We start from the raw sequence: 24332 nt of genomic DNA on the forward strand, positions 1-24332 counted from the left end.
ACCTTTCTTCCCTGTGCTCCAGCACTGCTGTGTCCTGTTGTGGGGAGGAGTGCTGCGCCGGAGCACCGTGCTGTCCGGCGCCATTTTGCTGAAGACACACTGCAACCGTGTCTTCAGCAAAATAGCGCTATGCGCATGCGCCGATTCCGCCACCTTCACTCCCCCCCCCGGTCTCCGGCCAGAAGAGAGGCACCGCGGCAATGCTCCTCCCGGTCAGGTAAGTATGGCGCCGAAGATCGCGGTATGCATTCAGTGTCTACGCATACCGCGATCTCCGGCGCCATACACTCCTCTTACCTGTAACGGCTCCATGCGTTCTTCTGTCTGTCTCCATGCACAGTCTATAGAGGCTTCAGACAGAGGGACGCTTGGCGGGTTATATTATAGATTGAACCCATATATGTTTCTTCATGGATATTTTGTCACTATATAGCTCTTTTGAATGGCGGTTTTGATTTAATTAGTCTATAACACATATTGTTACATATACTCTACGTTTTCATTCATATTACTTGTTCCAAGCATTCTATGTTTTTTTCATTTATGTACTTTATTTTTATCTACTTTTTCTCCACTTAATATTGTTAAAGAAATTTTTTATAACTTTTATACTTGGCTTGTATAAAGCTCTTGGTCCCTGTGGTTATCATCTGTGTCTAAGGCTAACATTCCTTTCTGTTTTTTCCTGTGATTTTTTTGAGAATTTTATCAAGGACAAATTGTTTACTAAGTTTAAGTAGATTTATTCGACAGGTCAGATTCCTCCCACATTATCCATCATATGAAAATAATTCTCTTTGACAAGCAATTGTTTAGTTTACATTTCTGCCAGATAGTATGTGCTATTTTGATTCATTCCTTTCACAATCAAAATCCTATACAAGATCAGCATATCTAAGAATAAATTGAGACTCTATTGAGACAACCCCTGGTGTGTGTCTTATTTATTGATTTTTCACCCGTAGGTACATAAGCAAATCCATACTCTACTGAGAGAAGCAAGATCCCATCTCTGACAACTTGGAGGCCTTTTCAGCGAGATTTATTTCGCCTTTGATTTTCATCTTAGACTGAACAACTGACTGCCTCCATCCCAAACAGACAACTAAATCCCAGGTAAGTGAGTCGCTTTAATACTCGCACACCATTTTGTCCCAGGAGAGGGGGCCTTCTAGGTCAGTCTCTGGGGATCTAAAAGGAAAACCCTGAGATAGAAAAGTTATTTGTTATCTGTTGTTTGTTTAATTAATTATTGTTAATAATTTTATATATATTTATTTTAAGTGTCTCAAGCATAACAACTGTTTTCTTTTTTTGGGGCTGCAGTACGGCGACGTGGTTACCTCAGTCCCCATGGGTGAGTTTCACACTTCGAACTGTTTTTCTATTGTGGCCATTTTTTTTCTCTTACTTGAGCAGTGGCCATCTCTCCCTTGTCATTAGATTTTGAGCTTGCACAAATGCCCTACAATGGTACACATTTCGTATATATTATTCCAATTGCTCCATGAATTACTTATCTTTTGATGGGAATATTGTACCTTGCTCCCGGGGGACCCACATATAGATCGCCGTATCTGCTGTTTGTGTATTTCCTACCCTGTATGACCTTTTCTATTTTTGCTATACATACAGTACAGACCAAAAGTTTGGACACACCTTCTCTTCTGCTAAGGACAGGCAACAAGCAGAAGAGACTTGTTTGGGCTAAAGAACACAAGGAATGGACATTAGACCAGTGGAAATCTGTGCTTTGGTCTGATGAGTCCAAATTTGAGATCTTTGGTTCCAACCACCGTGTCTTTGTGCGATGCAGAAAAGGTGAACGGATGGACTCTACATGCCTGGTTCCCACCGTGAAGCATGGAGGAGGAGGTGTGATGATGTGGGGGTGCTTTGCTGGTGACACTGTTGGGGATTTATTCAAAATTGAAGGCATACTGAACCAGCATAGCTACCACAGCATCTTGCAGCGGCATGCTATTCCATCCGGTTTGTGTTTAGTTGGACCATCATTTATTTATCAACAGGACAATGACCCCAAACACACCTCCAGGCTGTGTAAGGGCTATTTGACCAAGCAGGAGAGTGATGGGGTGCTACGCCAGATGACCTGGCCTCCACAGTCACCAGACCTGAACCCAATCAAGATGGTTTGGGGTGAGCTGGACCGCAGAGTGAAGGCAAAAGGGCCAACAAGTGCTAAGCATCTCTGGGAACTCCTTCAAGATTGTTGGAAGACCATTTCCGGTGACTACCTCTTGAAGCTCATCAAGAGAATGCCAAGAGTGTGCAAAGCAGTCATCAAAGCAAAAGGTGGCTACTTTGAAGAACCTAGAATATAAGACATATTTTCAGTTGTTTCACAATTTTTTGTTAAGTATATAATTCCACATGTGTTAATTCATAGTTTTGATGCCTTCAGTGTGAATGTACAATTTTCATAGTCATGAAAATGCAGAAAAATCTTTAAATGAGAAGGTGTGTGCAAACTTTTGGTCTGTACTGTACATATTTAAAATTTTTCTATTTAATAAAAGTGTTTTTAAATATAACATTTTCTTGTTCCATATTTTGATTTGCTGGGTGTCTCACTCCATTTTCTCTAGGCCCTATGTTTTCTTTATCTGTCTGTCTCTTGTATTTCCTGCAAAATTGTTTTGTTTTGTCCTGATCAAATTTTCCCTGTCTTGTCTCAGCTATACTCTGTTTTATCTGCTCTTTTGTTCTTACATACTTCACTCTCTTGGCCCCAGTTTAAGCAACTATATTATTTCAGTCTATTACTATATGTTCGCAACTAATTGCTAGTTATTGTTGCCGATTTTGCTCTAAATCCTCGTCATCTGTCTAACTCCAAACTAATTTCAGACTATACTCTACTACATCTGTTCTGTATTTTATAACGGTATAATCTATCGGTAATTGCCAGAATTTCATAATAACTAGATGACTTGTGCGGAGTAGATAGTAAAGAGGAGCAGAATTCAACTCTCACTTACATTGGTAGCTACGAGGGCGTCACAGACACCACAGGGTGGGGATATCTAGAAAAGTGGGAACGTGGAGTGAAGGCAACTTATGTGAATATAAACTGTAATTTCCAAGTGCCACCTGGTACCTACAGAGGACAAAGTTTGGAAGATATAGTTGATCAAGTAAGAGCTATTACAAATACTCAGGGTACACCGTTGTTTTGTCCTCGGGCACTAGACAGTTTTAATAGTATCTGGAGTAGGAGGCATATTGTGATTGAGGAGGAGGAAGTGATAGTGGTTGAGGAAGTAATAGCGATTGAGGAGAATGAAGTAATAGTGATGGAGGACAAGTCGATTGCAATGTCTTTCATATGCCGTGTGAAAATTGTTTGTGTTCAGTAACAGTAGTTTTCTGTAAGTTTGCAAACCGTTTTTGCATTTTATAACAAAGTGTTTAGGGATAGCACTGCACAATTTTTTGGAGGTGTTTTTGGAGTTTCTCTCGGTCTCATGTGAACACAATTTATTTAATGAATACTCCACCCATGCGATAGTTCCAGGGCTTCCTATTTAGGCCCCCTTCACACGTGCGTGTTTCCTGTACATGTGACGTCAGTTTTCACACATACCGGAAACACGTAAACACGCACACACATTAAAACTTATGGTGATCCTCACACCCCTGTGTTTTCGCACAGATCATATGTCCGTGTGAACTACACGTGTGACCCATAAAAGTAGACATGCCCATTTTTTTCCAGCAGCAGGGATGACAATACATACCCCATACATGCACACGGACATAAAGTGTGACAACCCCGGGAAGTGAAACCAGAAGAGAAAATGAGAAAACCCCTGAAAAGATAGCAACACTAATGCCAGCACCACTCACCACAATAGCTCATAGGAACTGCAATAAACCGCAGAGCATTGAGCAGGGAGCAGGATTAAATAGCCTGCTTATAATCAGGTGTTTTAATATTTCCCAATCACTCCTTGATAGCCTGCACAGCAGAATGAACATAATTCCACCACTGCTTAGTGCCAGACAAAACAGCGTCCTGCGTTGCCTGGAAACCGGGGAAATCAGTGAGAGACACAACGTCCCGCGTCCTCACAAATCCTACAACACCAGAACACAAAGCTCTATAAGATTGGGACAGTCTCGTAATGTCAGTTTTGAGTGATTATTCATGACTTTGAGATGTACATTTGGGGAGTTGTAATAATTTTAGACCAGTAGTTCTCAACCTTCCTAATGCCGCGACCCTTAAATACAGTTTCTCATGTTGTGCTGACCCCCAACCATACAATTATTTTCATTGCTACTTCATAAATGTAATTTTGCTACTGTTATGAATCATAATGTAAACATCTGATATGCAGGATGTATTTCCATTGTTACAAATTGAACATAAGTAATACCGGGATCACCAGTGACATTATACACAGAAGCTCTGTATATATTGTCAGTGTACAGGTAATACAGTGATCACCAGTGACATTATACACAGAAGCTCTGTATATATTGTCAGTGTACAGGTAATACATGGATCACCAGTAACATTATACACAGGAGCTCTGTATATAGTGTACAGGTAATACAGTGATCACCAGTGACATTATACACAGGAGCTGTGTATATGGTGTCAGTGTACAGGTAATACAGGGATCACCAGTGACATTATACACAGGAGCTCTTTATATTGTGTCAGTGTACAGGTAATAGTGACTCACCAGTGAAATTATACACAGGAGCTCTGTACATAGTATATAGTGTATATTGTCAGTGTACAGATAACACACTGACTCACCAGTGACGTCTCTAGTTGAAGTCCTCAATCTTCACTTTTCTCCTTCACCCAGCGCAGATCACCATCACTTCTTCCAGCCAGGACTCGTCTCTGCGTAAAATAACATAGTTATCTAGAGCACATTCCCCAACTTCTACACTACACAGCTGAATACAGACGTGCACCCACCATTAATATATAATTAGTTATTATGAAATCCACCATTCCAAATATAAATCGTAATCCACCACTGCGCCCCCATTAACTGTAAATAGCCACTTTCCCCACCTAATATATAAATTAATTAGAACCTGTACTATTTCCCAATTCATTACCAGTCACACTCCGTTATCCTTAACGCCCCCCATTCTCCCAATTCATTATATTTACATGCCCCCCCTCCGCCCCAATTCATTTTGTCATGTCCTCTCTCTCTCCCACCTCCACTTCATCATCATTTACTCTCCCCCACCCAATTCATCATTTGCTCTCCCCCTCCACCCTCAATTCATCATTTGCTCTCCCCTCTACCCTCAATTCACAATTTGCTCTCCCCACTCCCACCTTCAATTCATCATTTTCTCTCCCCCATCCCCCACCCTCAATTCATCATTATGTGCGCTCCCCCACTCCCAATTTATCATTTGCTTTTCCCATCTCCACTCCCAAATCATTAGCTCTCCACACCCCCCACTCCCAGTTCATCATTTGCTCTCGCCACCCCCAGTTCATCATGTGCTCTCCCCACTCCCAGTTCATCATTTGCTATTCCCACCTCCCACTCCCAGTTCATCATGTGCTCTCCCCATTCCCTGTTCATCATGTCCCACCACCCACTCCCAGTTCATCATATGCTCTTCCCATCCCCCACTCTCAGTTCATCATGTGCTCTCCTCATCACCCACTCCCAGTTCATCATATGCTCTCCCCATGACCCACTCTCAGTTCATCAGGGGCCCAAGATCATTTAATTGTATTAAAAAAAATAGTTCATACTTACATCTCATACGATCCCTGCAGCTCCACTTCTGGACTGACATCCTGGCAATCGATGCCGGCGAGTACACGATGATGTCATCCCGTATGAGCCGACTCCAGCGCAACACAGAAGAGGCGGAGGGACTCCCTTGGAGCTGCGCAGCTGTCCGGCCATGAGAGCTCCAACACTGAAGCTCCCTGCACCAAGATGTAAGCCGCCGGTGGCAACGCTGTGGCACACGATACCCCAGGGCCTGGTGAGTAGCACGAAAGGGGGGGCCTCAATGGGGCCCCTGCTCTTGACCACTGCTCACCGGGCCCCATACAGTAGTAAGGCCAGTAATGCCCTGATGGTGGCCCTGCCTAAGACCATCGGAAAACACATATTTCCGATGGCCTTAGGCGACCCCTGTGAAAGGGTCGTTCGACCCCCAAAGGGGTTGCGACCCATAGGTTGAGAACCGCTGTTTTAGTCAGACAAGGAGTTCTTCTAGTGGATACCCCCAGTTATGACCACCCAATCTGGTGTGATGTGTGGGTGTGTGTAGTGTCGGCATCTCTGCTTCCTGGCCGGCAGAGACGCCGATCCCCTTACCGCCGCGGCTCCGGTGCAGCGTCCACCGCTCCTCCTCCTGGCTCCCAAGCTGTGCTTGCCCGGAGTACGCACACCGCGCACAGATCTGCGGGCACTGTGCTTAGGGCGCCGCGCACGTGCGCACTCCCTGCTCCTAAAAGGGGCCACACGCGCTGTCCTAAAATGTCTGGAGGACATCTGCTATTTAAGGCACCTCCTCCAAAATGGAGGTGCCTGTGCAATGTAGTAGTTTGTTTTCTAAACACTCTCTCCAGCCCTCAGGTCCTTGTGCTATCAAGCCGTGCCCACCAGCCTGTCAATCCAGCCATGCCCCCCAGCCTGTCTATCATCCATGCCTGCCAGCCTGTCTATCAGCCGTGCCCACCAGCCTAAGTACCAGCCGTGTCCGCCTGCCTGTCTACCAGCCATGCTCGGCTTCCAACCATGCCTATCTGCCGTACCAGTCGGCGCCTGTCACCAGTCCTGTGGGAGTCACCTGCTCTCACAAGGTCGGTCCCGGAGTAGCACCTGGTCCACCTTGCTGGTCCTTCCTTGGTTCAAGGAGTTGACTAAGCCGCCGTATAGCCAAGGTCAGTCCATGTGAGGTCCCTAGTTACGCCCCTCCGGTCCCTCCTTGTACCATGGCACAGTGGTTCCACCACCCGGCACCGTAACAGTGTGACAATAGCCTTTCATATTAGAGAAGAAAACTGAGATCGGTAGATGAGCATGTTTTATTTCTTTAGTTTAGACCATACTGGGCTGCATGTAAACATTACAAAAAGTTGGACGACTCCTCTAATATGACATTTATATCAGAAGTGAATGCCATAAAAAGAAAAAACTGCGAAACAGCTTCCAACCCCACTAACAAAAATAGTGTGTATCCCAAAAACTTCCAGAAAAAAACATTCCATAAATGGTGGAATAATAAAAATGCTAGTGCATCCGAAGTGTGAAGACAAAATATTGAAGGAAATAATTTTTGCCGTAATGTAGTACACTTACTGGACCCTGCTCCAGTGGCGCCTTCTATCACTACACACCGCCATACTGAGGGCAGCCACAGTGATATAGGAGGGCGAGATATCAGCATCTTTTGGGGGCTCAGGTGTCACATGAGCTTGTAGTAAAAGCGTCCAACTAGAATATTCCACGTGAGTTTTCCTTCTGTCTGTGACTTTTACATTATTACTTTCACAGCTTTGACATTCAGGCAAATATCTGAAGAATATCAATTCTGAAGCCATAATGGAGAAAGAAGAAAGCAATGTGCGGGATGATAAGTGGAGCAAAGAGGACGTTCCTACAGGTAACTGCCCCAGTGAGGAGTCACCACTAAATAAAGAAGAGAACAGTCACATTCTCCTCATTCACCGGACCGGATAATTTTAGGCTTAAAGTTTTATGTTATTTGTTTTCTCAGTTTTTTGGCAATAGATTCCCCCATTCAGCTAAAATAGTGATTATATATGGCTGAAAATGTAATAGCGCAATATGTAATAAGACCGGTTGTGTATCTATAATATGGATTTAAGAATAGACTGGGATAATAGATCATCAAAGACACGTATCAAGCCTCATGAGCAAAGTATCTAGTTTAGTGTTTTATATCATATCCAACATTGCTCTGGTTCCAGGGTCAATATATAACATAAATAACCCATTTAATATACTGAACTAGCTGGAGCTTAAAAAAACAGTTTTAAGGCAATTGTCTCATAGTCACAGCCAGGAATAGATTATAAGAGAAAGCAGAGAATTGCCTGGGCTTATCCAGCTTTATATTTGCTCCATGGCCATGACTTCCTAATACACGAACATACGGCTCCTCTATTCTGCATGTAGCGGTCAGTGATTGTGTGAGACGGATACCACCTAGTAGTACTGACGCCTGAGCATTTCTCTAGACACGAGTGACAATATGAGCAAGTCCTGCACTCTGTCCAGTGGAAGATGGGGTACCAGTGGCCAATTTGAGGTGTTAACTGAAGAACAGAGATAATTCCAGATGATGTAATATGAAATCAAATTATTCAAAAACAGTCCAGACCATAGACGTATAATTACAGATTTACAGATTTTTACTCACTTATGTAGCACCATTAGTTCCACAGCGTTTTGTAGATATCAGCTCTGTCCCCATTGGGGCTCACAATCTAAATTCCCTATCAGTGTGTCTTTGGAGTGTGGGAGGAAACCCACTGTCACACCAGGTGTGGGAAAGACTTAGTGAACACAGAGGCAAGAGGAAAAGGGAGCCCAGACACTAGGGAAATGGGGGAGTTGAGACCTCCTAGTCTGGTCTAGTGTCACCCTGTCTCAACTACTGTCCCTATATTGGCTTCTTGCCACTCGCCGCACCTGTGCCTCGCCCTGGCTTTCCCTGGCGTATGGCTAAGGCTAGGGAAGGGAGGAGATGAGCACTTGTCAATCTCACTAAACTCTATAGAAAACAAGGGTAGACAAACGGGAAGATTGCTTAGCTTTAGACGAACTCCAGACAAATGCGCACACGTCCTGAAGCTCCAGAGAGGACGAAGTACTGCTCTTGATAAGCCTTCACAAGTAGTAATGAATATAGCCGGCACCTCACTCTCAGACACACGAGGTATTTATACACCCAGTCCAGAGAGCTAATTAGCCAGAGGGAGGTAGCCGCTAGGTCCTACAGACAGCCTCTCATATTAGAAGATGTCTGCAATGCCAAACGTAGAGATCTCCTGCAACCAACTGCAGGGCGACTGTCTGTCACCTCTGACACACGCGTGACAGTACCCCCCTTTTACGAGTGGCCTCCGGACACTCAGAACCGGGTTTCTCAAGAAAAGAGGGGTGGAATGAGCGAACCAATCTGGGAGCGTTCACCTCTGACGCTGAAACCCACATCCTCTCCTCTGGACCATAGCCTTTCCAGTGCACAAAGTATTGTAGAGAACGACGTTGGAGACGAGAATCTACAATCCTCGAAATCTGGAGCTCCAGATTACCATCAACCATTACTGGGGGCGGTGGTAGAGGTGAGGTCTCAAGAGGTTCCACATACTTTTTGAGCAAGGACCTGTGAAACACATTATGGACCTTAAGGGCCTGAAGAAGTTCAAGACGAAAAGCTGCTGGGTTAATGACGGCGGTTATTTTATAGGGACCAATAAACCTAGGTCCCAGCTTCCAAGAATAAACTTTTAATCTTATATTCCTGGTAGACAACCACAAAAAGTCATTCACATTCAGGTCCGGACCTGGCAAGCGTTTTCTGTCAGCCATACGTGTACACCTGTCTCCCATGATCTTTAAATTACTCAGAACACCCTGCCATACAGAGGAGAGCAACAAAGCAAACCGTTCCTCCTCAGAAACTCCTGAAGCTCCTACCCCACTAAAGGTACCAAACTGTATGTGATAACCTTATGCATCGAAAAATCGTGACCTGGCAGTGGATTCTTGACGATGATTATTAATGGCACATTCTGCCAGCGGTAAGTAGAATGCCCAATCCTCCTGATTTTTGGAGATGAAACACCTGAGGTAGGTCTCCAAGTTCTGATTGACACTCTCAGTCTGACCATTCGACTGAGGGTGGAAGGCAGAGGAAAAGGACAGCTGCACCCCCAGTAGAGACCAGAATGCCTTCCAGAACTTGGAAACAAACTGGGTCCCCCGATCTGACACCACATTGGAGGGAACCCGTGAAACTTCACAATCTCATTTATGAACACCTGAGCAAGTGTCTTGGCATTTGGAAGTGCAGGCAATGCGACGAAGTGAACCATTTTACTGAACCTATCTACTACCACCAAAACAACTGTTTTGCCTGCATAAACCGGTAGGTCAGTAATAAAACCCATGAAGTGTGTCCATGGCCTACTAGGGATAGGTAGCGGAAGAAGAGTACCAGATGGACGGGTATGCGAAACCTTGGAACGCGCGCAAATACTACAAGCAGCTACGTGTTCAGTCACATTCCTATGCAACCCCGGCCACCAAAAACAACGAGAGAGGAGGTCCGTGGTTGCCTTACCACCTAGATGCCCAGCAAGCACAGGGTTATTATGTTTCTTAATTAATTTGGGGTGCAGATCAGATGGTACAAATAACTTTCCTGAAGGGCAGGAGGCAGGGGCGTCCCCTGTGCCTCCAAAACCTCACCCTCCAGTTCAGGATAGAGTGCCGAAATGACTACCCCTTTCTGTAATATAGGGGCAGGGTTCTCATGGTCACCACCACCAGGGAAGCTATGGGCCAAAGCATCAGCCTTGCCATTTTTGACCCCTGGATGAAAAGTGACAACAAATTTGAACCTAGTAAAAAACAGGGACCATCTGGCTTGCCTAGGGTTGAGACGTTTAGCTGACTGGAAATATGACAGGTTCTTATGGTCAGTAATAACAGTAATAGAATGGACAGCTCCCTCCAATCATTCCTCGAACACCAATTTGACGCCATTTACCAGTGGAAGAACCCTGAGACAACACAGCCCCAACCGCGACATCCAACGCATCAACCTCCACAATAAAGGGTTCAGAAACATCGGGTTGACTGAGTATAGGTGCAGTGGCAAAATGATTGTTTAAGGAAGAAAAAGCCTGGAGGGAAGCATCCGACCATTTGGAAATATCAGACCCCTTCTTAGTCATGTCAGTAAGGGGTTTCACTATAACAGAGTCATTTTGGATGAGTTTCTGGTAAAAATTAGAAAAGCCCAGAAAACGTTGTAGAGCCTTCAGGTTCTCGGGACGTTCCGAGTCAAGGACTGCACGGATCTTCTCCGAATCCATCCGAAAACCCGAAGATGACAAGTACCCCAAAAACTGCAGCTCCTGAACAGCGAAAACACATTTTTCTAGTTTGGTATAAAGTTTATTATCCCTTAATATCTGGAGCACCTGCTTAACATGTTCCCGATGAGTCTCAAAATCAGGTGAGTAAACCAAAATTTCGTCCAGATAGACCACCACAAACCTCCCCGCCAAATGTTGGAAAATATAATTTATGAAATGCTGGAATACCGCAGGTGCATTGATCAAACCAAAAGGTATAACCAGACTCTCGAAATGTCCTTTCCGGGGTATTGAATGCTGTTTTCCATTCGTCTCCTTCTCTGATTCTAACCAGGTTGTAGGCTTCCCTTAAATCCAACTTGGAGAATACCTTAGCTCCCACAACCTGGCTGAACAAATCAGGAATCAGAGGAAGAGGGTATGGGTCACGGATGGCAATTTGATTTAATTCCCGGAAATGTAAACAGGGACGTAGACAGCCACCTTTTATCTTCACAAAGAAGAACCCTGCCACCACAAGCGAAGATGAGGGTCTGATATGTTTCTTCTCCAGACTTTCCGCAATGAAATCCTTCATGGCTTGTCTCTCAGGGCCAGAAAGATTATACAGTCTGGACTTCGGTAGTTTAGCTCCGGGGGTCAGGTTAATAGGACAGTCATATGCACGATGAGGAGGCAAATCCTGACACCCCCTCTCAGAAAAAATGTCCACAAAACCAGACAGAAAAGCAGGTAATATTTCCGTAGAGACAATAGCAATGGAAATATCTAAACAGTTCTCATGGCAGTAATCTTCCCGGCTTGCCAATCCACGAACGGGTTATGTTTAACTATCAAGGGTTACCCCAGACAGTCGGTGTGGGAAGATTTTCCAAGACAAAGCACGGGATTATTTCACAATGAACTGACCCCCCCTCAGTTTTACATTATGTACAATCTGAGTAAATGCTTTCTGTGCAAGTGGCGCAGAGTCGATGGCGAAAATAGAAATAGGTTTATCTAAAGTACAGCAAGCAAGACCATGAGTTTTCACAAACTCAGCATACACCATGCTGTCTCCAGCTCCACTGTCAACAAACAGAGCAATTTTCACGGTTTTGCTCTTTAGCACCACCTCTGCTGTCAGGACAAATCGGAAACTGCAGTTTGGCCACAAATCCACCCCTTGTTTATCCAACTCCAGGCTACCAAGACTTAAACAAGTCTCCTTTTGTTTAGGAATTGAAGGACAGGTCCCCACAAAATGTCCCTTTTTCCCATAAAAAAACATACACCTTTTTTCTTGCAAATCTCCAGGGAGATGTATGATGCAGAGATGCCCCCTAACTGCATGGGTTCTTCCACCTCCCCGAGTACTGGTTCACCCCCAGACCGCTCCCCTGGCAGAGATATACAACCCTGACAAGAAGGCCCCGGAGAAGGTGGTCTCACCCTTCTATCCCGAAGGCGTATATCAAGACGTATGGCCAAAGACATTGTAGCCTCCAAGGACTGAGGGGTTTCATATACTGCCAAGGCAGCTTTCAACCTTTCAGTAAGCCCCTCAAAAAATTGACTCCTAAGGGCTGAGTCATTCCATTTGGAATCCGTCGCTCATATACGGAATTCCGAACTGTACATCTCCACTGACCGATTCCCCTGCTGAAGACGACGTAGCCTAGACTCAGCCAAGACGACTTGGTCACAGTCATCATAGATAAGGGCCAGAGCCCCGAAATATCCCTCCACAGAGTGGAGACAAATCGAGTCCTGCGGTAAAGAAAATGCCCAGGACTGATTATCGCCCTGCAGTAGAGAGATCACAATTCCAACCCGTTGCTCCTCATTTCCGGAGGAATAGGGACGAAGTTTAAAATACAGTTTGCAGGCCTCCTTGAATGCAAAAAACTTGTCCCTATCTCCACAAAACCTGTCCGAGAGGGCAACCTTGGGTTCAGGATGGGCAGGCCTACATGCAGAGACCCCCATATTGGCAAACTGTAGCCGCTGATGCTGCTGCTGTACCACACCGCGGAGGTCATTCATCTCCAGAGACAGCCTGTGCTGCCATTCTGCAAGCTCTGCAACTGAATCCATACCAAGGGAGAAAGGGAAAAAAAAGGTCCACACCCAAAAACACACAGAGAGGAAAAAAAAACAAAATGTCAGTTTTCTGTTTTTGTTTTTCCTTTGCAAAACATGCTCGACTGGCTATGATGTTACGCCATATGTAGGAAAGACTTAGTGAACACAGAGGGAAGAGGGAAAGGGAGCTCAGACACTAGGGAAAGGGGGAAGTGGAGACCTCATAGTCTGGTCTAGTGTCACACTGTCTCAACTACCGTCCCTATATTGGCTCCTCACCAATCACCACATGCGTGCCTCACCCTGGCTTTCTCTGGCGTATAGCTAAGGCTAGGGAAGGGACGAGATAAGCACTAGTCGATCTCACTAAACTCTATAGACAACAAGGGTAGACAAACAGGGGGAGATTGCTTAACTTTAGACGAACTCCAGACAAATGCGCACTTGGTCTCAAGCTCCAGAGAAGACGAAGTACTTCTCTTGCTAAGCCTTCACAAGTAGTAATGAATATAGCCGGCACCTCCCTCTCAGACACACCAGGTATTTATACATCCAGGCAAGAGAGCTAATTAGCCAGAGGGAGGTAGCCACTAGGTCCTAGAGACAGTCTCTCATCTAAGAAGATGTCTGTTATGCCAATAATAGAGATTTCCTGCAACCAACTGTCTGTCACCTCAGACACACACACACACAAACATGGGAAGAACATACAAACTCCTTGTAGATGTTGTCCTTGGTTGGATTTGAACACAGGACCCCAGCGCTGCAAGGCTACAGTGCTAACCACTGAGCCACCATGCTGCCCTAGTATAGTTAGCTAGTATAGACATTACTTACCTGAGCCTTCTGAAGGTCTGGCCAAGCATTCATCTGTTTTCTATGGGGAGAGAGAAGAAAGCTGCTCCCATATCATGAATCAGTGCTTGTTAAAGGCCAATATCTGCCTGTGTAAATGAACCCTTAAAGATAACCTGTCAGTTACAAAAACGCTATTTACCTGCATATGTAGTGATATTCTGTAGGTAAAGAGTATTTAAAGCATGTTAGGCTATTTTACTGAGAAAGCTGCTGCTAGGTGAAATTGAAGTTATATTTTCCCTGCAGCCGCTCGCTTCCAGTCATTGAGGTGGTGCATGGAGCTCTAACAGAAAAATATGATTTCATCAATGAGCACTGATTGATGATATAGGAAGTTGATTGGGGATTACTAGTTTTAATTTTGGTGTAGCAATGATGGTTTGTTATCTTGTCTTGTGCCTGTTTCATTGTTGCAGACCATCTTCTGTTTACATATAGGGTATGATGCGCTGTCGAGAACCATCATTTTTATGCGTATATAAAATATTCAACCAATGACCAATGTTTTATTGTTTGATGTTTGCACTGACCAATGACTGGGAATGAACGTTAGTACAATTGATTCTTTGTGCAATCATCACATCATGTACAGTACAGGCCAAAAGTTTGGACGCACCTTCTCATTTAAAGATTTTTCTGTATTTTCATGACTATGAAAATTGTACATTCACACTGAAGGCATCAAAACTATGAATTAACACGTGGAATTGTATAGTTAACAAAAAAGTGTGAAACAACTGAAAATGTCTTATATTCTAGGTTCTTCAAAGTAGCCACCTTTTGCTTTGATGACTGCTTTGCACACTCTTGGCATTCTCTTGATGAGCTTCAAGAGGTAGTCACCGGAAATCACAGGTGTGCCCTGTCAGGTTTAATAAGTGGGATTTCTTGCCTTATAAATGGGGTTGGGACCATCAGTTGTGTTGTGCAGAAGTCTGGTGGATACACAGCTGATAGTCCTACTGAATAGACTGTTAGTATTTGTAATATGGCAAGAAAAAAACAGCTAAGTAAAGAAAAATGAGTGGCCATCATTACTTTAAGAAATGAAGGTCAGTCAGTGCGAAAAATTGGAAAAACTTTGAAAGTGTCCCCAAGTGCAGCTGCAAAAACCATCAAGCGTTACAAAGAAACTGGCTCACATGAGGACTGCCCCAGAGTCACCTCTGCTTCTGAGGATAAGTTTATCTGAGTCATCAGCCTCAGAAATCGCAGGTTAACAGCAGCTCAAATTAGAGACCAGGTCAATGCCATACAGAGTTCTAGCAGCAGACACATCTCTACAACAACTGTTAAGAGGAGACTTTGTGCAGCAGGCCTTCATGGTAAAATAGCTGCTAGGAAACCACTGCTAAGGACAGGCAACAAGCAGAAGAGACTTGTTTGGGCTAAAGAACACAAGGAATGAACATTAGACCAGTGGAAATCTGTGCTTTGGTCTGATCAGTCCAAATTTGAGATCTTTGGTTCCAACCACCGTGCCTTTGTGCGATGTAGAAAAGGTGAACGGATGGACTCTACATAGTCATGAAAATACAGAAAAATCTTGAAATGAGAAGGTGTGTCCAAACTTTTGGTCTGTACTGTAAATTACACTTTAGTCAGTTAATAATATAACTTTGCTATACACCTTGCAATTTGTATGTAATTTTTTAGTTATTTTTTATTATTTAGATAAATATAAGTACTAAGGTTATTTTGTTCAAAAATCAAAACAGTTTTATTCTTGGCAGATGGCCGTAACAGGAGCTCCAAAAGACATCTCATATCTTCAGATTTTAAAGCAGATGATTGTAGCATTGCACAAGATCCATATGAAGAGCATGCCAACATCTCAGACATGGATCCTTTTAAAGTACAATGTCCTAATTCATCACAGACTGTTATGCAAAATAAAACTCACAAAATAAGTGTGGAAAATAAAAGAGCTCCCAGAAGGAAAAAGCCATTTTCATGTTTAGAATGTGAGAAATGTTTTGCTAAGAAATCGTTTCTTGATATACATGAGAGAATTCACACAGGAGAGAAGCCATTTTCATTTTCAGAATGTGGAAAATGTTTTACAGGGAAATCAAGCCTTGCTATTGTAGCACCCTGAGGATTCGGCTGCTACAGGGGTATTGCACCTCAACCCAGAGGTGTGATATTCCACTCCCGGGTAAGGATGGAGTGTGGACCTGAGCTCGGTAGGCTGCATGCACTACACACATCCCATTTCCGAGGAGCAGGCCGACGGTACTCCCACTTAGAAATGTGCAGGTACGACCGAGTCTGTTCCTGGCTGGAGTGGGAGGGGGGTAGTACATCCCAAGTAGTGTAGGGGCAGATAGGGGGAGCAGCCTGGGTAAAGATAGGAGCTCATTGGGTGCTGGTCACCTGAGCTCACACATAGAGGGTGTATATAAGGTGGGCACCATCAAAGATCAGGGTCAGTCTGTCAGAGTCAGCAAGAAGCAGAGGTCCAGATGAGCCTGCAGAGAGAGAGTGGAGCAGAGAAGGAAAGACCCAGAGAGGGAAGAAGAAAGGACTCTGAGAACCCAAATTCAATCCCCGGGTGAAGAGTCGGCAATAGGGTACCGGATCCCAAACTGGTGGGGGCAAAAGCACACCTCAGCCAGAGATCGGAGGCCGTGGGCAGGATCTGCCACGGCCACCCACCGCATCCACCCCGAAGGCAAACCACGTGGAGGGTCAGGGAACCCAAGGCCAAGGGTCTCCCAACAGAAGGCCCGAGGGAGCTGGACCTAGGTGGATCACTAGTGGGGACGGCCAGAGGAAAGGACAGAAGGAGAGCTCAGGGTCACGCTCCGGACTTGCTTGGGGGTTGGCTGAATCCAGGACCTGGTGGACGCAGCACGGCTCGGGTGGTCACTTGAAGCTGGAGTGACCGGAACATCAGCAGTGAGTAAATACCCTAAACTGCACAACCCGACTCTGTCTTCACTTAACATCTATGCTGCACCACCACAACCCCCATCCTCTGCACCTGACCCCCCTGAGGCTATACCCCACCCGTTGGGGGTTATACTACCAAAAGCTGCACCAACACCATCAGCCTCAGCGGACCCTGCTGCAGCGGCGGCCATAGTGACCGCAATACAACGGGTGGCGTAGTCGACATTAAGAACTTAATAACATCTGTAGGACTGCCACATACTCTGAGCTTGACACCCTGGGCACGGACCGGGTCACAGCCACTCGGAAGACTACAACCCCCATCTGATCCGGCTCCGGGTATTCCCCTAAAGAATATGGCCCAGGGGGCGCGTCAACTTTGGCGTAGTCGGCAGGATTACGTGCCCACAACAACCGGGTACTGCGTGCCTGAAGAAAAGTGCAAGTTTACCTCAGAAAGAAGTCTCCCGCCGGTTCCGGAGGGTCCACGCCATCGGACCCCATCACAGGTCGTTTCCCGCCGATTGTCCGCCATTTCCAGCTTGTTCCCGCCATCTGCAGAGTTTCCCGCCACTGGGCGACGCTTCCCGCCAAATCCGAAGATTTCCCGCCTTGGAAGAGCAGCGGACGCCATTATGGGCGTGCCAAAGGAGGGCAAGAGGCCGCCTCCCATCGTGGGCCAGGACAGAAAATGGCGCCAAAAGTGGAAACCGCCCCCACCAACAGAGACTGTGATGCTGGAGGTGTCTGTCAGCGTGAAAGAACTACCCCTGGAGCTGACAGTCACCGAGTTGCCCCGGGACCGCCCTCGAAGTGGGAGGAGACGAAAGAAAAGAACGAAGATGGGTGCCGCCTGGAGCAGTCTGGAGCGAGCGCACCCGGAGGCAAGAAGCCTGGAGAGGAGTAGCGGAGGAGCTTACCCGGAGATGGAGAGAAAGCAGAACAGCACCGGCCCGCTGGCCAGGAGTCTGCTAGAGACCGAGGAAGGAGAGCGGAGCAGCACCGGCCCGCTGGCCAGGAGCCTGCTGGAAGAAGAGCAGAGCAGCACCGACCCGTTGGTCAGGAGCCTGCTAGACACCACGACCCCACTAGGCCTAGTGGAGGTCCTTGCACAGCTCCCCCGAGACCGGGAGTGTGCACAGACTGCCCTGGAGGGCCTCGCACGGAGGATGGCCCGGGTACAGCGCGAGATATTGGCGGAATGGAGCCGGGAGATGGCCCAGCAAGCTGAGACCAGTCAACGGAGCACGCTACCCTGGAAGAGGAAACAGACCGCCTCTGAGGATGGCGCGGGAGGACCAAAGGCCGGAGACGGCGCCGAGAAGGGAGCCGGACGCAAGGAGGCAGGTAAAGGGGACGCCTATACCCCAAGCCGGGAAACCGCCCACCTGCCCCAGCTCCCCGTCGCAGAGCCCGAAAGTCCCCCTGCTGTGCCCGTAGCCGCCATGTCACCGCTATGGACTAGGCCCCGACCGGAAGCCGCCGCAGCGACCCCTGTGACGTCACGCGCCTCGACCCGGAGCGTGACAAAGCAGGAAATACCACCAGCCTGGTCGCAAGGCCTAGTACCCCCGGGCGCCGCATCACCAACAGCGCCCCCTACCTCCGCGGAGCCTCCGGCCTGGTCGCAAGGCCAGGTAGTCCAGGGCGCCGCCGTATTAACGGTGCCCTTCACCTTCCAGGTGCCCCAGGCCTGGCCGCAAGGCCTGGGCAATCCGGGCGCCACCACCACCGCGCCCGCGCCCGCAAAACCAAGGGTGCCACACCTGGGGGAGGACTTGTTCAGCCAGCTCACATGGCCGGACGGGCGGCCCTTCATCTGGCCCGAAGAATTCCATGAGCTGGAACGGCAGCAGAGACTAGGGCCCTTGTGTGAGCCCCTGATTCCGGCTCCGAAGCCCGTGGCACGGGTCTCGCCTCCTCTGGAAGAAGCCCAATTTGAGTGGGACCCCACCGGAGAAGACCTAATGGGGTTCACTCAGGAAACCAGGGCAGCTGCAGCGGAGCGTGCTGAGTGTTGCCGACAGCAGCTCGAAGAGTTTGCGAGGGAGCGGAGAGAGAGGCGGGTCCGGGAGCAACAGGCCCAAGTACGGAGCGCCGAGCAGAAGAGCCGAACCAGGAGGGACCCCCGTGCAGCGCACAGTCCCCGCACCACCGGGACTGTAATTAAGTTCAACATGCAGCATGGGTGGGGCTTCATCAGAGACAACAACACCCCCGGCGACGTCTTTGTCACGCGCAGAGATGTGGAGTCCCATCTGCCGGAGGGGCACAGAGGTCGTGACCTTTATATCGGGGACGAGGTCACCTTTACCCGGCACAAGTGTGCCAAAGGACCTTACGCCCTCCATGTGCATCGCCTGACAGAGGAGGAGTTGCGATGTGAGGAGGAAGAGCAAGAGGACCCGGACGGGTCTGAAGTTACAACCAGCTACAAGCAAAGAGCAGGAGGAAGACGCCGTTGAGTGCGGCAGAGCAGTAGATGTAAATAGTTACCCGACCGGGTACCAAAGAAACTGTTGCTACATATATATAGTCCCCGTTGGGACCAGCAAGAGTGAACTGTTTACCCGTTTACCCTTAATCCCACAGGCTGAGGACTGTGAGCAGCCATTCCCTTCCCTTTACCTGGCCGAGGACTGAGAGCGGCCAACTTCCCCTGTATATAGTTGCGCTTCCTAAAGCGCCCCCTACCGGTTTTATAGGAAAACCAGTTTTCCAGAGAGACTGTCGCACTTTACCCGGTCACACGTTGCACAGTGACCGGAGGAGGAGGAGAAACAAGAGACGACGAGAATGTTTTATATATATATATAATGTTGTTTTATATGTTTTATGTTGTTTATAAAAAATTTTTGTATGTTTTGGTGTTTATGTCTTACAGCCCGAGGACGTGCTGTGATTTACCAGGGGGGAATGTAGCACCCTGAGGATTCGGCTGCTACAGGGGTATTGCACCTCAACCCAGAGGTGTGATATTCCACTCCCGGGTAAGGATGGAGTGTGGACCTGAGCTCGGTAGGCTGCATGCACTACACACATCCCATTTCCGAGGAGCAGGCCGACGGTACTCCCACTTAGAAATGTGCAGGTACGACCGAGTCTGTTCCTGGCTGGAGTGGGAGGGGGGTAGTACATCCCAAGTAGTGTAGGGGCAGATAGGGGGAGCAGCCTGGGTAAAGATAGGAGCTCATTGGGTGCTGGTCACCTGAGCTCACACATAGAGGGTGTATATAAGGTGGGCACCATCAAAGATCAGGGTCAGTCTGTCAGAGTCAGCAAGAAGCAGAGGTCCAGATGAGCCTGCAGAGAGAGAGTGGAGCAGAGAAGGAAAGACCCAGAGAGGGAAGAAGAAAGGACTCTGAGAACCCAAATTCAATCCCCGGGTGAAGAGTCGGCAATAGGGTACCGGATCCCAAACTGGTGGGGGCAAAAGCACACCTCAGCCAGAGATCGGAGGCCGTGGGCAGGATCTGCCACGGCCACCCACCGCATCCACCCCGAAGGCAAACCACGTGGAGGGTCAGGGAACCCAAGGCCAAGGGTCTCCCAACAGAAGGCCCGAGGGAGCTGGACCTAGGTGGATCACTAGTGGGGACGGCCAGAGGAAAGGACAGAAGGAGAGCTCAGGGTCACGCTCCGGACTTGCTTGGGGGTTGGCTGAATCCAGGACCTGGTGGACGCAGCACGGCTCGGGTGGTCACTTGAAGCTGGAGTGACCGGAACATCAGCAGTGAGTAAATACCCTAAACTGCACAACCCGACTCTGTCTTCACTTAACATCTATGCTGCACCACCACAACCCCCATCCTCTGCACCTGACCCCCCTGAGGCTATACCCCACCCGTTGGGGGTTATACTACCAAAAGCTGCACCAACACCATCAGCCTCAGCGGACCCTGCTGCAGCGGCGGCCATAGTGACCGCAATACAACAGGTGGCGTAGTCGACATTAAGAACTTAATAACATCTGTAGGACTGCCACATACTCTGAGCTTGACACCCTGGGCACGGACCGGGTCACAGCCACTCGGAAGACTACAACCCCCATCTGATCCGGCTCCGGGTATTCCCCTAAAGAATATGGCCCAGGGGGCGCGTCACTATACATGAGAGAATTCATATAGGAGAGAAGCCATTTTCATGTTCAGAATGTGGGAAATGTTTTACTCAGAAATCAGCTCTTGTTGCACATGAGAGAAATCACACAGGAGAGAAACCGTTTTCGTGTTCAGAATGTGATAAATGTTTTATAGAGAAATCAACTCTTGTTGCACATGAGAGAATTCACACCGGAGAGAAGCCATTTTCATGTTCAGAATGTGGGAAATATTTTACAGGAAAATCTTATCTTGTTATACATAAAATAATTCATACAGGAGAGAAGCCATTTTCATGTTCAGAATGTGAGAAATGTTTTACAGTAAAATCAAGCCTTGTTAAACATGAGAGAAATCACACAGGAGAGAAACCGTTTTCGTGTTCAGAATGTGGGACATGTTTTGCTAAGAAATCTTATCTTATTAAACACGAGAGAATTCACACAGGAGAGAAGCCATTTTCATGTTTAGAATGTGGGAAATGTTTTACAGACAAATCAAATCTTGTTATACATGAGAGAATTCACACAGGAGAGAAGCTATTTTCATGTTCAGAATGTGGGACATGTTTTTTAAGCAAAGCACATCTTGTTATACATGAGAGACGTCACACAGGAGAGAAGCCATTTTCATGTTCAGAATGTGGGAAATGTTTTACTAATAAATCAAATCTTGTTATACATGAGAGACGTCACACAGGGGAGAAGCCATTTTCAAGTTCAGAATGTGAGAAATCTTATACTGATAAAGGAAGTCTTCTTAAACATGAAAGAATTCACACAGGAGAGGAGCAATTTTCATGTTCAGAATGTGGGAAATGTTTTAGAGCGAAATCTCATCTTGATAGACATAAGAGAATTCACACAAAACAGAAGCCATTTTCATGTTCAAAATGTGGAAAATCTTTTACAGAGAAATCAAGCCTTTTTACACATGGGAAAATTCACACAGGAGAAAAACCATTTTCATGTACTAAATGTGAGAAATGTTTTACTAGTAAAGGAAATCTTGTTAGACATGAGAGAATTCACACAGGAGAGAAGCCAATTTCATGTTCAGAATGTGGGAAATGTTTTACACGTAAATTAAGCCTTGTTACACATGAGGAAATTCACACAGGAGAGAAGCCATTTTCATGTTCAGAATGTGGGAAATATTTTTCAATTAAATCACAACTTGTTAGACATCAAAGAACTCACATTGGAAAGTAGCCATTTTAACCCTTTAATGACCAAGCCCGATTTTTCAAATCGGACATGTGTCACTTTGTGGTAATAGCGATGGAATGTTTCAACATATTCCAGTTATTCTGAGAATGTTTTCTTTCCTGACATGTTGTATTTTGTTAATAATAAACTTAATAACTAAAAAATTGCAATATTCAAACTTTGAATGTATAAACATATAAACCATACAGTTACACTACATAAAAAGTTAATAAATAACATTTACCTTATGTCTTCTATGTCAAAATAATTTTTCAAACATCCTTTTATTTTGTTAGAAGGATTAAAAGTTTATAATCAACTTTTCATTATTTTAGGGCATTGTACAAAACTTTTGTTTTGGGGACCTGTTCAGTTTTGAAGTGCATTTGATGGGTCTATATATTGGAGATTCCCCTAAAGAAATACCCTTAATGTGCACAACACTGCTGTCAACTTTTTTAACCTTTCAGAAGCTTCATCAGAAATAATGCAAAACAGAATTAATGGAAAGAAAAACTGAGTGTGTATCATACCGTTTTTGAATGTGTGTGTGGGGATAGCAGCTGTGCAAATGTAACATCACCTAGAATAAAGTTTTGAGTTGAAAACTGTTTGATTTCAGTTTGTAATAACCTGCTAATGCTTATAATTTCAAAAATGACCATTTTTTTGTTCTTTATTAAAATGAAAAGGTTGAAAACTCTGCTGTGCATAATAATTTGGAACATGCATTTTGAGTGCAGTTTGAGTGTTTTATTTTTTTTTAAATATACTGTTTTCATAGGCAATTTGTACAAAAACCTTTCAATTGTACTCTAATAGTTATTTGACTGGAAAATTACAATGACTGCAATTCATATAGGTAATTTGGGAAAATCTGAGAAAATATTATTTACATAATATTTTGGAACACAGTGTAGATGTGCAGCTAGCAACACTCAGGAGCATTGCAAACCTAGAGAGGAGTTTAGAGCTCACTGAGCTTGCGCTGGCTGGGGCCAGTCTCGTATGGAGGAGGGTGGAGGTGGGGAAGATAAGGACAGAGAAGTACGTAGTGTAACGGGTCTGGGAGGCGGAACCTCTGAGCTACTATACAAGGGGGCGGTCCTTGTAACGGAGCGGGTGGCGACCAGGGTAGACGGGCAGGCAGTCACAGCAGGTGACTGGGACAGTCTCTGAATGAACGGACAGGAGGTCACGGCAAGTGACCGGGGCAGTCTCTGGATGAACGGGCAGGAGGTCACGGCAAGTGACCGGGGCAGTCTCTGGATGAACGGGCAGGAGGTCACGGCAAGTGACCGGGGCAGTCTCTGGATGAACGGGCAGGAGGTCACGGCAAGTGACCGGGGCAGTCTCTGGGTAAAGGATTGGTACGACCTGTGGCGGCAGATGATAGACGTGAGCTCCCAGGTGAGCAGGCGAGAGTCTCTGGATAATCGGGTGGTCACAGCATGTGACGGCGGAGCCTCCAGGAAGACCAACAGACAGGTAGCAGATGAGCGCTCCCAGGTGAGTGGGCAGGAGTCTCTGGACAGGCGGGTGGTCACAGCACGTGACGGCAGAGCCTCCTGGTAGGCTAGCAGACAGGCAGCAGATGAGCGCTCCCAGGTCAGCGGGCAAGCTGGTCCTTAGACAGACTGACAGGAGTTGGAAGGCAGACCGTCGGACCTCAGGCAAGCAGGCAGGTAGAAGATGTGCGCTCCCAGGTGAGCGGGCAAGCTGGTCCTTAGACAGACAGACAGAAGTTGGAAGGCAGACCGTCGGACCTCAGGCTAGCAGGCAGGTAGCAGGATATCAGGCAGGAATTAGACAGCAGACTGGCAGGAATCTGGCAGGTATCTGGCAGGTAACTGGCAACGGGACCTGAGGGCTGAAGCAGAGTAGTGAACAGTGCTACAACATTGCTCGGGCACTTCCATTTTGGAGGAGGTGCCTTTTATATGGGAGGTCCTCCGGCAATTGGCCGGGGACTCCTTAGGACGGCACGCGCGGTCCCTTTAAGAGAGGGGGAGCGCGCGCGCGCGCGCCCTAAGCACACTGCCGGGGAAGGAGCGCGTGCCCGAAGCAGCGGGGAGAGAAGCGCTGGAGGACGCCGCGCCAGGA

At 46.8% G+C, this 24332-nt stretch overlaps 1 protein-coding gene across 1 annotated transcript; it reads left to right on the forward strand.

The window, feature by feature from the left end:
- Window positions 1–960: 960 nt before the first annotated feature.
- LOC141161984 (uncharacterized) lies at window positions 961–22423 on the forward strand. Its single transcript, XM_073647578.1, has 5 exons — window positions 961–1120; window positions 1327–1357; window positions 7527–7635; window positions 15760–16104; window positions 21022–22423. Exons 3-5 carry the CDS (start codon window positions 7575–7577, stop codon window positions 22230–22232), a joined length of 1617 nt encoding a protein of 538 aa, XP_073503679.1. The 5' UTR covers window positions 961–1120; window positions 1327–1357; window positions 7527–7574; the 3' UTR covers window positions 22233–22423.
- Window positions 22424–24332: the final 1909 nt, after the last annotated feature.

This window comes from Phyllobates terribilis, unplaced genomic scaffold (genome assembly GCF_046119375.1).
Source record: "Phyllobates terribilis strain yellow unplaced genomic scaffold, ASM4611937v1 Scaffold_9__5_contigs__length_417890890, whole genome shotgun sequence".
Classification (NCBI taxonomy): Eukaryota; Metazoa; Chordata; class Amphibia; order Anura; family Dendrobatidae; genus Phyllobates; species Phyllobates terribilis.

Bases quoted from the DNA above. Each gene is read 5' to 3' on its own strand.
- LOC141161984 (XM_073647578.1), top strand. From the start codon at position 7,575: ATGGAGAAAGAAGAAAGCAATGTGCGGGATGATAAGTGGAGCAAAGAG. The intron at 7,636-15,759 runs GTAACTGCCCCA...TATTCTTGGCAG, and splicing joins CAAAGAGGACGTTCCTACAG to ATGGCCGTAACAGGAGCTCC. The intron at 16,105-21,021 runs TTGCTATTGTAG...CCAGGGGGCGCG, and splicing joins TTTTACAGGGAAATCAAGCC to TCACTATACATGAGAGAATT.